Source organism: Heterodontus francisci, chromosome 32, assembly GCF_036365525.1.
Source record: "Heterodontus francisci isolate sHetFra1 chromosome 32, sHetFra1.hap1, whole genome shotgun sequence".
NCBI lineage: Eukaryota > Metazoa > Chordata > Chondrichthyes > Heterodontiformes > Heterodontidae > Heterodontus > Heterodontus francisci.
In genome coordinates, this window is record NC_090402.1 from 2,443,354 (window position 1) to 2,457,455 (window position 14,102).

Consider the following 14,102-nt stretch of genomic DNA (forward strand, 5'->3'; position numbering starts at 1 on the left):
AGTCTCAGTAATGGTGCCGTGAAACTGTCATTGATTAAGAGAAGGAAATCTGCTGTTCTTGCCTGGTCTGGTCTGTATGTAACTCCAGACTCTTAGGAAAGTGGTTGACTCTTTAAAAAAAAAGAGGCATCATAACCGAGTCTGTTCTTGATGGTGCCTAATTTCTGCACTTTCTCACAACATCAGCCACTGGAGTGTGGTCAGGCAGGAGCTGTTGCTGAGTATTTTTTTGTGTATCTCTCTCTCTCTCTCTCTCTCTCTCTCTCTCTCTCTCTCTCTGTGGTACTAAGGCCAGTTGTAGCACCCCGTTGCTTGCCCAGCTGGTAATTGAACCTGTGACCCTCTGGTCTGTGAGGCCCTGATTCGCAGCTATAACCAACTGAGGTCTAGAGGAAGAGAGCTTCACATCAATTCCTGAGTCAGTCACATAGAGGTGAGTGGGAGGCAGATTGACTGACTCAGCGTGTTGCCACCTCAACTTTCTAAGCAGCACACTACACGCAAGCAGTTGAGGTGGCACTGTGAGGGAGAATCACAAGCAGGGGTTCAATCCTACTACAGCAGTGGGCTGAATGAGCAAAGCAGTTCTCTGGGCCTTTGGAGGTGAGTTTTACTCTGTCTCGATCCTGAAACCTGTTTTGTATCTTGTCCACAGCTGCTGATAAATTGATTAAAATATGGGGTGCTTACGATGGCAAGTTTGAGAAAACCATATCAGGACACAAACTGGTGAGTGTGGGAAGCCCAAGAGCCTATTTCTCTTTATGAACCTCCAGGTCTCCCTGCACCTTCATTAATACTGTACTGTTTAGTTTAGATTGCTTCTCCTGATTTTTCCTTCCAAAATTTCTCAGCGTCAAATTGCATCTGCCACGTGTCTGTCCATTTCACCACACTGTGTCTGTCTGCGTGAAGTCTGTTACTATCCTTCTCACTGTTTACTACCACTGTTTTGTGTCATGTAGAAACTTTGAAATTATGTCCTGTATACCCAAGTCCACGTCATTCAAAATATATCAAAAAAAGCATTGCTCCAAATACCCACCCCTTGGGGAGCACCACTGTATACCTTCCTCCTCTCTAGAATAACAACCACTACTCTCTGCTTTCTGTCCTTTAGCCAATTTTCTATCTCTGCTACCGCTATCCCTTCAATTCCATGGCCTTCAATTTTGCTAATAAGTATACACAACATCAACTGCCTTGCCCTTGCCTGCTGCCCGGCCCTCGCCCGCCCCTACCCTCGCCTCTGACCCCCCCTGCCCTTGCCTCCGCGTCCCCTGCCCTCACCTCCGCCACCCCCGCCCTCATCAATCCTCTCAGTTGTTTCATTGAAGTACTCAACCAAGTTGGTCAGACATGATTTGCCTTTAACAGATCCTTGCTGGCTGTGATTTATTAACTCAGGTTCTTCCCATGTTCTTCCAAGTGACAATTAATTGTGTCCCAGATTATTGTCTCTCAAATTCTCCCTACCGCTGATGTTCGGTTGACAGGCCTGTAATTACCCGATTTATCCCTCTCCCTTTTTTTGAACAGAGGTGTAACATTTGCAGTCCTCTGGAAGCACCCACATATCTACAGAGGATCAAAAGATTGTGAACAGAACCGTTGCAATTTCTACTCTTGCTTCCCTCAGCAACCTGGGATGCATCTCATCCAGACCGGGTGATTTTTCTACTTCGAGCATTGCCAACTGTTTTATTTCCTCTTTGTTTTTATCTTGTCCAATCTCACTATGCCCTCATCATTTGCTATGACATTGGCATCATCCTCTTCAAGTAAAGACAGATGCAAAGCACTTATTTAGTATCTCAGCCATGCCCTCTGTCTGTACAAGAAGATCTCCTTTTGGTTAGTAATCAGCCCCGTCCTTCCTTTGACTACCTTTTTACTATTTGTGTTTATAAAAGACTTTTGGGTTCCCTTTTATGTTAGTTACTAATCTATTCATATGCTCTCTCTTTGCACCTCATTCCCTTTTTCAGTGCTCTTCTCCTGTGCACTTTCTATATTCAGCTTTCTTCTCTACCATATTATGAGCCTGACATTTACAACAGCCTCCCTTTTCTCAACATGAGCTCATGGAACAGCATCTCATCTTTTAATTAGGTACTTTACAGCCTTCCGGACTCAACATTGAGATCAATAATTTCAGATTATAAACTCTGCCCTCACTTTTTCAGACCGCAAGTGTTGGTGATGCTTCTGCTATTCCCAATTGACGCATCCATCTTTCGTTTCTTTACTTGTCCCATTACTATCTCCTTTGGCTTTGACCATCATTCCTTTTGCCATTTAATCTCTCCTTCCCTTCACCCTATCACAGACCTTCCCTTTTGTTCTTCCCTCCCTTCTCCCTTTCCCTGCCTCTGTACTTGCTCAAAACCTGTTGAATCTCTTACCTCTCTCCAGTTCTGATGCAAGGTCTTTAACCTGAAACATTAAGTTTGTTTCTCTCTCCACAGATCCTGCCAGACCTGCTGAGTAATTTCCAGCATCTTCTGTTTTTATAATAGCTCCTCTATTCCTTAATTCTAACCAAAGAGACTCTGTCTTTGAACCCTGAAGAACATTATCGCACCACCCCCCCCTCCATCCATGGCTGCAGCAGTATCTGTGATCAATTTTGCTGCACCCCATCCTTTTATTTTCCTTCCCTATCGCTCCTGAATACATTGTAGCCTGGAGTCATCGACAGCACCTTCCAAACTTGCGACCTCTACCACCTAGAAGGACAATGGCAGCAGACACATGGGAATACCACCACCTGCAAGTTTCCCTCCAAGTCACACATCACACACCATCCTCACTTGGAACTATATTGCCGTTCCTTCACTGTCAGTGGGTCAAAATTCTGGCACTCTCTCCCTAACAGCACTGTGAGTTTACCTACACCACATGGACTGCAGCGGTTCAAGAAGGCAGCTCACCACCACCTTCTCAAGGACAATTAGGGATGGGCAATAAATGCTGGCCTAGCCAGCGATGCTCAGATCCCATCAACAAAGAATAAAAAATTACATTTCCCTTCCTTCCTTTCTTTGAGTCAAGTCTCTCTCACTGCCATAATATTATAATCCAATGTAGTTGGCCACTTGTGCCTGCAACACTAACCTTACCACATTTGGAATGCACAAACTCATCCTAACTTGCCTTGCACACCCTGTCTGTTTACTCCTATGTCTGAACCACTCTTTATTCTAATGATGGTTGTGTCTCCCAGTCCTCTATGCACTTGATTCTCCTCTCTGCTATATTCTGGCCCTCCACCCCCAGCCACATTAGCTCAATCCCTCCCCTATAAGATGACCTCATTATTTCTCTCATTTGCTATCTGTGTCATCTTGCTGTGCACAGTTTCGCTACCATTTGTCCGCATAACAGCAGATATGCCTCATTGGTTGTGAAATGCATGAGAGTTCTGGGAGTGTGAAAGCTGGGTGTTCCTCATGCAAAGTGCTCTTGACAATGTGGGTTCCCATTACTTTTACATGTGTAAACTGCAGAGATTTTTAAATGCCTGTAATCTTGTTTTGAAATAGGGAATCTCGGATGTTGCCTGGTCCACAGATTCTAACCTGTTGGTGTCTGCTTCAGATGACAAAACCCTTAAAATATGGGACGTGAACTCGGTAAGTGAGTCAGTCAGTGTTGATCACAGCCTATAGGGAGCAAATTATCAGCAGCTTGGGGAATGTTGGGAGGTAGTTGGAAGTTAGACTTCACTTTGTCTTGGGGCCGACTCAGGCAAGCTGACGGGTGGATGGGCTTGTAATTCATTCAGTGACTGTGAGTAATGGAGGAATAATGTCTGGTTTATTTCAATTGCTTTACATGGTTCCCTTTTAAAAATGTTTTTTTCCAGTGAGGCCCCTCTGCTCCTCCTGAACCTCTTCCTGGGAGGTGGCCCAAGAGAGCAGTGAGGTATTTATACTGGTCTGCAGATTTCCTCTTCCTTCCCCTCAGCCCTAGCAGCAGAACACAATTCTGCGTGCCTTCTCACGTAGATGTAGTCCCACAGAGCGATGCAGTAGCCTGAAGGTTATGGTACTAGACTAGCAGCCCAAACCTAGAGAGCGTAAATCCCTGGTATTCAGTGAATTCGATGGCCAGCACCAGAAAAAGGACAAGAAAAACTTCTGGATTGTCGTTGTGAAAAAACAAACCCACCTGGGAGCCTGTCTGGCCTGGCCAACACATGACTCTTGTCCCACACATTGTGATGGAGACTTGGTGCCTTGAGGCCAGCATCAGCCACACCCTGAAAACAGATAAATGATAGATTGTGCTAGTGGACCCAGAAACAAGGCCCCTGGTCAGACTGCAGCTCGCAGTGTCCAGTACCAGGGCACTGCTGCTCCTCCCCGCTCTGCATGACAATTTCATTCTGGCCCACAGACTCACCAGGGCACACAGCTCCCAGGAGAAAGGTAACCTCGTGTTCTGACACAGCCACCAGGAGCCGCACAGACTGGTGCAGCAACGTCAGCCCTCAAGCAAACAGTTGCTGTGCTTGCTTGAATATACTGGGTACAAAGTACTATGCCCAGCCATCGGCTCCATCCCTTTTCTATAGTCACTGGCTCCGACCCGCCCTCCCCAGCCACTGTTGGAGGGTCAGTACTGAGGGAGCGTCACGCTGCCAGAGGTGCAGTAGTGAGGTAGCGTCACACTGTCAGAGAGGCAGTACTGAGGGAGTGCTGCACTGTCGGCGGGTCAGTCCTGTTTGCTTATTTGTTTGTTCGTGGAATGTGGGTAGCGCTGGCTAGGCCAGCATTTAGTGTCCATCACTAATTGCCCTTGAGAAGGTGGTGGTGAGCTGCCTTCTTGAACCACTGCAGTCCATGTGATGTAGGTACACCCACAGTGCTGTTAGGAAGTGAGTTCCAGGATTTTGACCCAGCGACAGTGAAGGAACTGTTATATAGTTCCAAATCAGGATGGTGTGTGGCTTGGAGGGAAACTTGCAGGTGGTGGTCATAGTCATAGAGAGGTACAGCTCTGAAACAGGCCCTTCGGCCCACCGAGTCTGTGCTGACCAACAACCACCCATTTATACTAATCCTACATTAATCCCGTTTTCCCAACCACATCCCCACAATTCTCCTACCACCAACCTATACTAGGGGCAATTTACAATGGCCAATTTACCTATTAACCTGCAAGTCTTTGGCTGTGGGAGGAAACCGGAGTACCTGGCGGAAACCTACGTGGTCACAGGGAGAACTTGCAAACTCCACACAGGCAGTACCCAGAACTGAACCCGGGTCACTGGAGCTGTGAGGCTGCGGTGCTAACCACTGCGCCGCTGTGCCGCCCCAACAAGGTGTTCCCAAGTGTCTGTTGCCCTTGTCTTCTAGGTGGTAGAGTTCATGGGTTTGGAAGGAGCCTTGGTGAGTTGCTGCAGTGCATCTTGTAGATGGAACACACTGCTGCCACTGTGCGTCAGTGGTGGAGGGAGTGAATGTTTGTTAATGGGGTGCCAGTCAAGCTTCTGCTTTGTCCTGGATGGTGTCGAGCTTCTTGAGTGTTGTTGGAGCTGCACCCATCCAGGCAAGTGGAGAGTATTCCATCACACTCTTGTTTTGTATTGAAGGAGGGCCGCATTGTTGGAGGGGCAGTACTGAGGGCGCGCTGCACTGTCAGACGTGCCTTTTTGGGATGAGGTGTTGAACCAAGGCCCTGTCTGCTATCTCAACTGGATATAAAAGATCCCATGGCAACTATTGGAATAACAGCAGGGGAGTTCTCCTCAGTGTCCTGAGCCAATATGTATCTTCAACCAACATCACTGAAACAGAATATTGGGTCATTATCCCATTGTTATTTGTGGGATCTTGCTGTGCACCCATTGGCTATAAGGTTTTCTGCAAAACAACAGTGACTACACATCAAAGAGATCTTTGTTGGCTATAAAGTGCTTTGGGAGAGGGTTGTGAGAGGTTTTATAGAAATGAAGGGTCTTCCTTTCTCTGGACTGTATTGAGCTCTGGCTGTGTTATGATTTCAGGGCAAATGTTTGAAGACGCTGAAAGGTCACAGTAACTATGTTTTCTGCTGTAACTTCAACCCTCAGTCGAATCTGATTGTCTCTGGATCGGTGAGTAACAGATCAAAGCTGGGAACTTTTTGTTATCTTCAGTATTGAACCGTAAAGCTGTGTTCAATGAATAGATTTTGTTTTCGATTCTTCCCCTGAAAGTGCTGACACTCACTGGGGTACGGGTCCCACACACACTGACTCTCACTGGGGTACAGGTTCCACACACACTGACTCTCACTGGGGTATGGGTCCCACACACACTGACTCTCACTGGGGTACAGGTTCCACACACACTGACTCTTCCTGGGGTACGGGTTCCACGCACACTGACTCTCACTGGGGGACAGATTCTAAAAGTTCTCAAATTCGAGCTCATCCAAAACTCTGCTGCCCAAACCCTAACTTGCAAGAAGTCCCGTTCACCCATCACAGCCTGTGCTCACTGGCCTACACTACAGTCCATGTAGAAATGCAGCAAAACCTGGACAATATCCAGGCTTGGGCTGATAAATGGCAAGTAACATTCGCGCCACACAAGTGCCAGGCAATGACCATCTCCAACAAGAGAGAATCTAACCATCTCCCCTTGACATTCAATGGCATTACCACCACTGAATCCCCCACTATCAAACACCTTGGGGCTTCCACTGACCAGAAACTAAACTGCAGTAGCCACTCAGCTCCTGGCCTCATTACGGCCTTGGTTCAAACATGGACAAAAGAGCTGAACTCGAGGTGAGGTGAGAGTGACTGCCCTTGACATCAAGGCAGCATTTCACTGAGTATGGCATCAAGGAGCCCTAGCAAAACTGAGGTCAATGGGAATCAGGGGGAAAACCCTCTGCTGGTTAGAGTCATACCTAGCGCAAAGGAAGATGGTTGTGGTTGTTGGAGGTCAATCATCTGAGCTCCAGGACATCACTACAGGAGTTCCTCAGGGTAGTGTCCTAGGCCCAACCATCTTCAGCTGCTTCGTCAATGACCTTCATTCAATCATAAAGTCAGAAGTGGGGATGTTCGCTGATGATTGCACAAAGTTCAGTACCATTCGTGACTCCTCAGATACTGAAGCAGTCCGTGTAGAAATGTAGCAAGACCTGGACAATATCCAGGCTTGGGCTGATAAGTGGCAAGTAACATTCGTGCCACACAAGTGCCAGGCAATGACTATCTTCAACAAGAGAGAATCTAACCATCTCCCCTTGACATTCAATGGCATTACCATCGCTGAATCCCCCACTATCAACATCCTAGGGGCTACCATTGACCAGAAACTGAACTGGAGTAGCCATATATATACCGTGGCTACAGGCTAGGAATCTTGTGGCCAGTAACTCACCTCCTGACTCCCCAAAGCCTGTCTACCATCTACAAGGCACAAGTCAGGAGTGTGATGGAATACTGTCCACTTGCCTGGATGGGTGCAGCTCCAACAACACTCAAGAAGCTCGACACCATCCATGACAAAGCAGTCTGCTTGATTGGCACCCTATCTACAAACATTCACTCCCTCCACCACCGATGCACAGTGGCAGCAGTGTGTACCATCTACAAGATGCGCTGCAGCAGCGCACCAAGGCTCCTCAGACAGCACCTTCCAAACCCACAACCTCCATCAACTCGAAGGACAAGGGCAGCAAATACATGGGAACACCACCACCTGCAAGTTCCCCTCCAAGTCACACACCATCCTGACTTGGAACTATATCGCTGTTCCTTCACTGTCGCTGGGTCAAAATCCTGGAACTCCCTTCCTAACAGCACTGTGGGTGTATCTACCCCACATGGACCGCAGCGGTTCAAGAAGGCAGCTCACCACCACCACCTCAAGGGAATTAGGGATGGGCAATAAATGCTGGCCTGGCCAGTGAAGCCCACATCCCATGAATGAATAAAAAAAAACACTGGCTTCCAGCCTGGCAACGCCTTGATGTTAAAATTCTCATCCTTGTTTTTAAATCCATTCCTGGCTTCATCCCTCCCTATCCCAGTATCCTCCTCCAGTCCTGCTCCTCCTGTAGTTCCCTGAATCATGAGGGCAGAGGGACCTCGGTTTAACATCACATGCAAAAGACAGCACAACTAAACTTGAAAGTGTTGAGAACTGTGAGGAGGATCATGATGGTCTTCAAGAGGATACCGATAGGATGGCAGAATGGGCAGACAAGTGGCAGATGAAATTTAACACAAGTGTGAAGTGATTCATTTTGGTAGGAAGAACGAGGAGAGGCAATATAAAATAATAGGTGCAATTCTAAAGGAGGGTGCAGGAGCAGAGGGACCTGGGTTGGGTATATGTGCACATTAATCGTTGAAGGTGGCATGGCAGCTTGAGAAAGCGGTTAAAAAGGCATACGGGATTCTGGATTTTATAAATAGAGGCATAGAGTGCAAAAGCAAGGAAGTTATGGTGAACCTTTATGGAACATTGATTCCACCTCAGCTGGAGTATTGTGTCCAATTCCGGGCACCACACTTTAGGAAGAATGTCAAGACATTAGAGAGGATTTAAGAGAATGGTTCCAGGGATAAGAGACTTCAGATATGAGGATTATTTGGCAAAGCTGGGGCTGTTCTTAGACAAGAGAAGGTTGAGAGGAGATTTGATAGAGGTGTTCAAAATCATGAGGGTTCTGGACAGAGTAGATAGAGAGAAACAGTTCCCATTGGCGGAAGGGTCGAGAACCAGAGGACACTGATTTAAGGTGTTTGGCAAAAGAAGCAAAGGTGACATGAGGAAAAGCTTTTTTACACAGCGAGTGGTTAGGATATGGAATGCACTGCCTGAGTGTGTGGTGCAGGCAGATTCATCGTGGCTTTCAAAAGGGAATTGGATAAATATCTGAAGAGAAAAAATTTGCAGGGAGCCGTCACGGATATGACAGGCCGAATGGCCTCCTTCTGTGCTGTAATTCTTTGATGATCTTACAGTGCAGCGTTCCCTTAGGTGTGTTGACCTGGATGATGTGCTCAAATCTCTGGAGTGGGGCATGAGCGCATGATCTTCTGATTGAGGCAAGAGTGCTCTCCACTGAGTTCAGAGCTTCCACCTGAAACCAAAGTACAGTTGTTCCCATTGGCAGGGTCAAGACAGCAGTTAAGCCCAGGGTCATGCTGTGGAATATACATGGTCTGCTTTTTAAAGAAGCCTGTTTGTTTTCAGATTAGCGATGAAAAAAGAATGAAGGAGTTTGTTGACTTTGCTCTTTGTCTATTTTTATCATGTTTTTCCTACTCCTCCCAACCACCTTAAAGCTCCTGAGTGCCCCTGGTAGCTTTACTGTGTTGAGTTACTCTATAACCACTAGTTGTAGGTACTATGTCTCAGTGTAGCTGAATTGCAAAGTGTCTGGGCTTCTTTGATGCTTAGTTTGCAAACTTGATTGATTTTAGATTTCACTATTTTGTTTCTAACAGTTTGATGAGAGCGTAAGGATCTGGGATGTAAAGACAGGGAAGTGCCTGAAGACGCTACCAGCTCATTCTGACCCTGTATCTGCTGTAAGTGTTGGTATCTGGCAGGACATTTCTCTTACAGAGGAAGCACAGACTGGGAAATGTTTGAGCTTTTGATTTGTATTATACATTATTCCTGAGCCAGTGGCAGCACTTTGTGAATCCAGTATTACTTTGAACCAGAGAAGTTTACAGTGCAAAAGGTTATATCCCCACCTCAATCCCAAACTCGGCCCCACCTCGCTCCCCGGACCCTCCTCACTCACCAACCCCTAAGAACATAAGAATTAGGAACAGGAGTCGGCCATTCGGCACCTCCAGCCTGCTCCACCATTCAATAAGATCATGACTGATCCAATTGTGGCCTTAACTCCACTTTCCTGCTGCTCCCCCCATAATCCTTGACTCTCTTGTCAATGAAAAATCTGTCTAACTCAACCTTGAATATATTCAATGACCCAGCCTCCACTGCTTTCCCGGGTAGAGAATTCCAAAGATTACCGAGCCTCTAAGAGAAGAAATTCCTCCCCATCTCCATCTTAAAAGGGAAATCCCTTATTTGGAAATGTGCCCCCAAGTTCTAGATTCCCCCATGAGGGGAAACATCCTCTCAGCATCTACCCTGTCATACAGCATCTACCCTACTCACCTCCTGACTCCCCAAAGCCTGTCCAGCATCGACAAGGCACAAGTCAGGAGTGTGATGGAATACTCTCCATTTGCCTGGATGGGTGCAGCTCCAACAACACTCAAGAAACTCGACACCATCCAGGACAAAGCAGTCCGCTAGATTGGCACCCCATCTACAAACATTCACTCCCTCCACCGCCGATGCACAGTGGCAGCAGTGTGTACCATCTACAAGATGCACTGCAGTAATGCACCAAGGCTCCTTAGACAGCACCTTCCAAACCCGCGACCTCTACAACCTCGAAGGACAAGAGCAGCAGATGCATGGGAACATCACCACCTGCAAGTTCCCCTCCAAGTCACACACCATCCTGACTTGGAACTATATCGCCGTTCCTTCACTGTCGCTGGGTCAAAATCCTGGAACTCCCTTTCTAACAGCACAGTGGGTGTATCTACCCCACGTGGACTGCAGCGGTTCAAGCAGGCAGCTCACCGCCACCTTCTTAAGGGCAATTAGGGATGGGCAATAAATGCTGGCCTGGCCAGCGATGCCCTCATCCCATGAATGAATATTTAAAAAAAAAATTCGCCCTGTCTCAATCCCAAACCCATAGCCCTGTCTCAACCCCACTGCCTCGCTCTCATCCCATAGCCCTGTATCTTTCTCTACAGCAAATATTTATCCAATTTTCCTTTAAAGGATGCAATTGTCGCTGCCTGCAATGAAGTATTCTACGCTCCCGCAACCTTCTGTGTGAAATGTCTCCTAATCCCACCCACCACTCTGAGGACCTTTAAATTGATCCCTTGACACTGACTCCCCAGTCAGAAGGAATAATCTTTCCCCGTTCACCTGATCACAGCTCTTCACATAAATTGAATAACCAACATTCAATCTCTTGTTAGCCTTCTCTGCTGCAGTGTAAACAGTCCCAGTATTTCAACACTCAACTGCAGTCTCCCATTCCTGGCATTTTCCTGCTGAATCACACTCTGCTCTCTATGGTTTTTATAATAGGCTGTCCAAACTGCATGCAGTCTCTGACTATGGATGAACAAAGGTACCAAATCATAACTTCACCCTTGGAGTCTATGCCCCTATATATAACAATAGTGGTTATCATTTGTTGTTATTTATAACCCCCGTGCATGGGTTTATTTTATAAAATGTTGGTCACTTTTGGAGGGAATTGGTGTCATTGTGCAATACTGCCATCTTGTGGAGGTTTGTGTTGCACTGAGATGCTGCCTTGGCTGTTTATATGATGGGTCTCGTATTGAATTCGTCCTCCCAGGTACATTTTAACAGAGATGGATCCCTCATTGTCTCCAGTAGTTACGATGGGCTGTGGTAAGTGTTACTTGGATTGCAGCAGTTACTTTGTGAATTTTGCTCCATGTTTATTCACTTGCATTTAAATTCCTGCAATATTGGCCACAATAAGGAGGGAAGAATCAAATTTCTGTAGCACCTTCCATAACCCTGGGACATCCCAAAGCATTTTACAGTCAATAGAGCAGTTTTGAAGCATAGTCACTGTTGTAATTTACGAATAATACGACAAACCTGGGTGGAGATATCTCTCTAGCACCAGCAGCGGGTGTTTGAAACTCTGTTGCTGTCATCCTGAACGGAGTGTGTAAACAAGGCAGCATGCTGTGCCTCTCCCTGGCTGCTCCAGGTTGGGGAGCTTCCTTAGTTCTGAGTCTCAGTATTGAAGCCTCTGATTGTAGCTTGTGTGTTTTGCAGAACAGCCAACTTCCTAATTTAAAAGAACTTTAGCAGAAAATCTTAGAGCACAGAAGGAAGCCATTTGGCCCATCATGTCTGTGCCAGCTCTTTGAAAGATCTATCCAATTAGTCCCACTCACCCTGCTCTTTCCCCACAACCCTCCAAACTCTTCCTCTTCAAGTATTTCTCCAATTCCCATTTGAAAGTTATTATTGAATCTGCTTCCACCGCCCTTTCAGGCAGCGCATTCCAGATCACAACAACTCACTTTGAAAAAAATTCTTCTCACCTCTCCTGGGTCTTCTACCAATTATCTTAAATCTGTGTTCTCTGATTACTAATCCTCCTGCTAGTGGACACAGTTACTCCTTATTAATTTGATTAAATTCCCTTTTGAATTTTGACCACCTCTATTAAATCTCCCCTTATCCTATTCTGCTCTATGGCTTCTCCAGTTTGTCCACATAACTGAAATCCCTCAGTTGAATGGCCAAAAGCACAAGGTGTTGGTTGGCATCTGAAAGAGGAAAGCTGTTTTGGGCACAGATCCTTTTTAAACAGCGTTTTTTTCTGTTCTTGCAGCCGAATTTGGGACACTGCATCGGGCCAATGCCTTAAAACATTGATCGGTAAGTGATCCTGAGGTCCTGGGCGTGGGCTGGTGAACTGGAGGGATGCGGCAGCAGGGGAACAGTGCAAGTCTGGCCCTGCACTCTGACTGCCGAGATGTCGACTGTGTTCATTTGTATCCAGCCGCACTGTTGCACTCGGTAAACTAAAATATAAAATGCTGGCCTAGCCTCACAGCTGATTCTCCCTGTCCCTGGTATATTTCCACTTGTGGCCAATCATTGTAAGTGAGACAAGATAGTGTGGGTTGGCAAGCTATTCACCTATGGCAGGTATCTTGGTTTTGCCTGATTCTGTCCACATATTTTCCAGCAGTGATCAGGAGCAAGAACCCTGGCTGACTTTCTCCTCTCTCTCTAACCCAAGGGTCAGTGGACAGTGATCAGGAGCAGGAACCCTGGCTGATTTTCTCCTCTCTCTCTAACTCAGGGGTCACTCGACAGTGATCAGGAGCAGGAACCCGGGCTGATTTTCTCCTCTCTAACCCAGAGGTCACTGGACAGTGATCAGGAGCAGGAACCCTGGCTGATTTTCTCCTCTCTAACTCAGGGGTCACTCGACAGTGATCAGGAGCAGGAACCCAGGCTGATTTTCCTCTCTCTCACACAGAGGTCACTGGACAGTGATCAGGAGCAGGAACCCTGCTCTGACTGAGATCTGCACAGACCAAGGAGGAATGTCTGGAAATTTCCCAGTCTACAGGGCTTAGATCCACACTGGATGTGACTATCATTAACCAAGGACCCAGGCCAAACAGATCCATCTGCATGCACAGTGCTGAAAATTTACTGTTTATTCATGTTCCCTGGGGGCTGTTGCTGGTCCAGTTCAGCCCTCTGTGCAGCCTCAGGGCCAGTGGGCAGTCTCAACTCCACATTGACTGTGTTTCTCTCAACAGATGATGATAATCCTCCTGTGTCCTTCGTGAAATTCTCCCCAAACGGGAAATACATTCTGGCAGCAACACTTGACAAGTAAGGAGCTCCTACCAACTGCTTGTTCACTGATCGCAGCCTTGGTGTCTCGTGATCCAAAACTCCACCTCCTGACTGGTGTGAGAGAAAACGTTCTTCCCAAACCTGGAATCTCTCTGTCTGCTGGCTGTTTCTAATCTCCCATCCCACACCCTCCTCACTCAGAGAGTAGGAAATCTGATTCTGCGCAGGAGATCAGAATGGGTGTGTAAACTGACCCTCTTGCCCAGGGCTGACCCCTCCTTGCCTGGTATTGCCCAGGGTTCCCACCCCCCTTGCCTGGCGTTTTCCCCACCCCCATCCCATGGTCACGCCTTCCCCTTCCTCTCGCCCCATGTCACTGCCCTTTCCCATGATTTAATCGCAGTAGCTGTGTAACACCGAGCCTGACCACACGTTAGAATTACAGCAGAAAGTGGTTTGGGATGGTGAAACGACCCCTCAGCTGGACGGCATACTTGGTATTGAGAGTCCCTGTGCTGGAGTGGGGTAGTGTGGTGTGATCTCCTGGGATTCACTTGAACCTATTGTGACAAAGATGTTCCTTTTCCCATGCTGTAGATTTTCTGGTGAGGTAAGCTGGGTCAGGGAAGGGGAGCGAGCTGCTCCGGTCTGGGGCAGGAGCAGCTG

At 47.2% G+C, this 14,102-nt stretch overlaps 1 protein-coding gene across 2 annotated transcripts in view; it reads left to right on the forward strand.

Annotated features, from left to right (window-relative positions):
* The window catches only part of wdr5 (WD repeat domain 5), a 48,840-nt gene that overhangs the window by 16,143 nt on the left and 18,595 nt on the right, over window positions 1-14,102 (forward strand). For both annotated transcript variants that reach the window (XM_068012017.1, XM_068012018.1), the window contains 7 exons: window positions 656-729; window positions 3,546-3,635; window positions 6,014-6,103; window positions 9,464-9,547; window positions 11,431-11,486; window positions 12,451-12,497; window positions 13,397-13,472. In XM_068012017.1, the coding sequence (XP_067868118.1) occupies window positions 656-729; window positions 3,546-3,635; window positions 6,014-6,103; window positions 9,464-9,547; window positions 11,431-11,486; window positions 12,451-12,497; window positions 13,397-13,472 (517 nt within the window). The remainder of the gene's footprint in view (window positions 1-655; window positions 730-3,545; window positions 3,636-6,013; window positions 6,104-9,463; window positions 9,548-11,430; window positions 11,487-12,450; window positions 12,498-13,396; window positions 13,473-14,102) is intronic.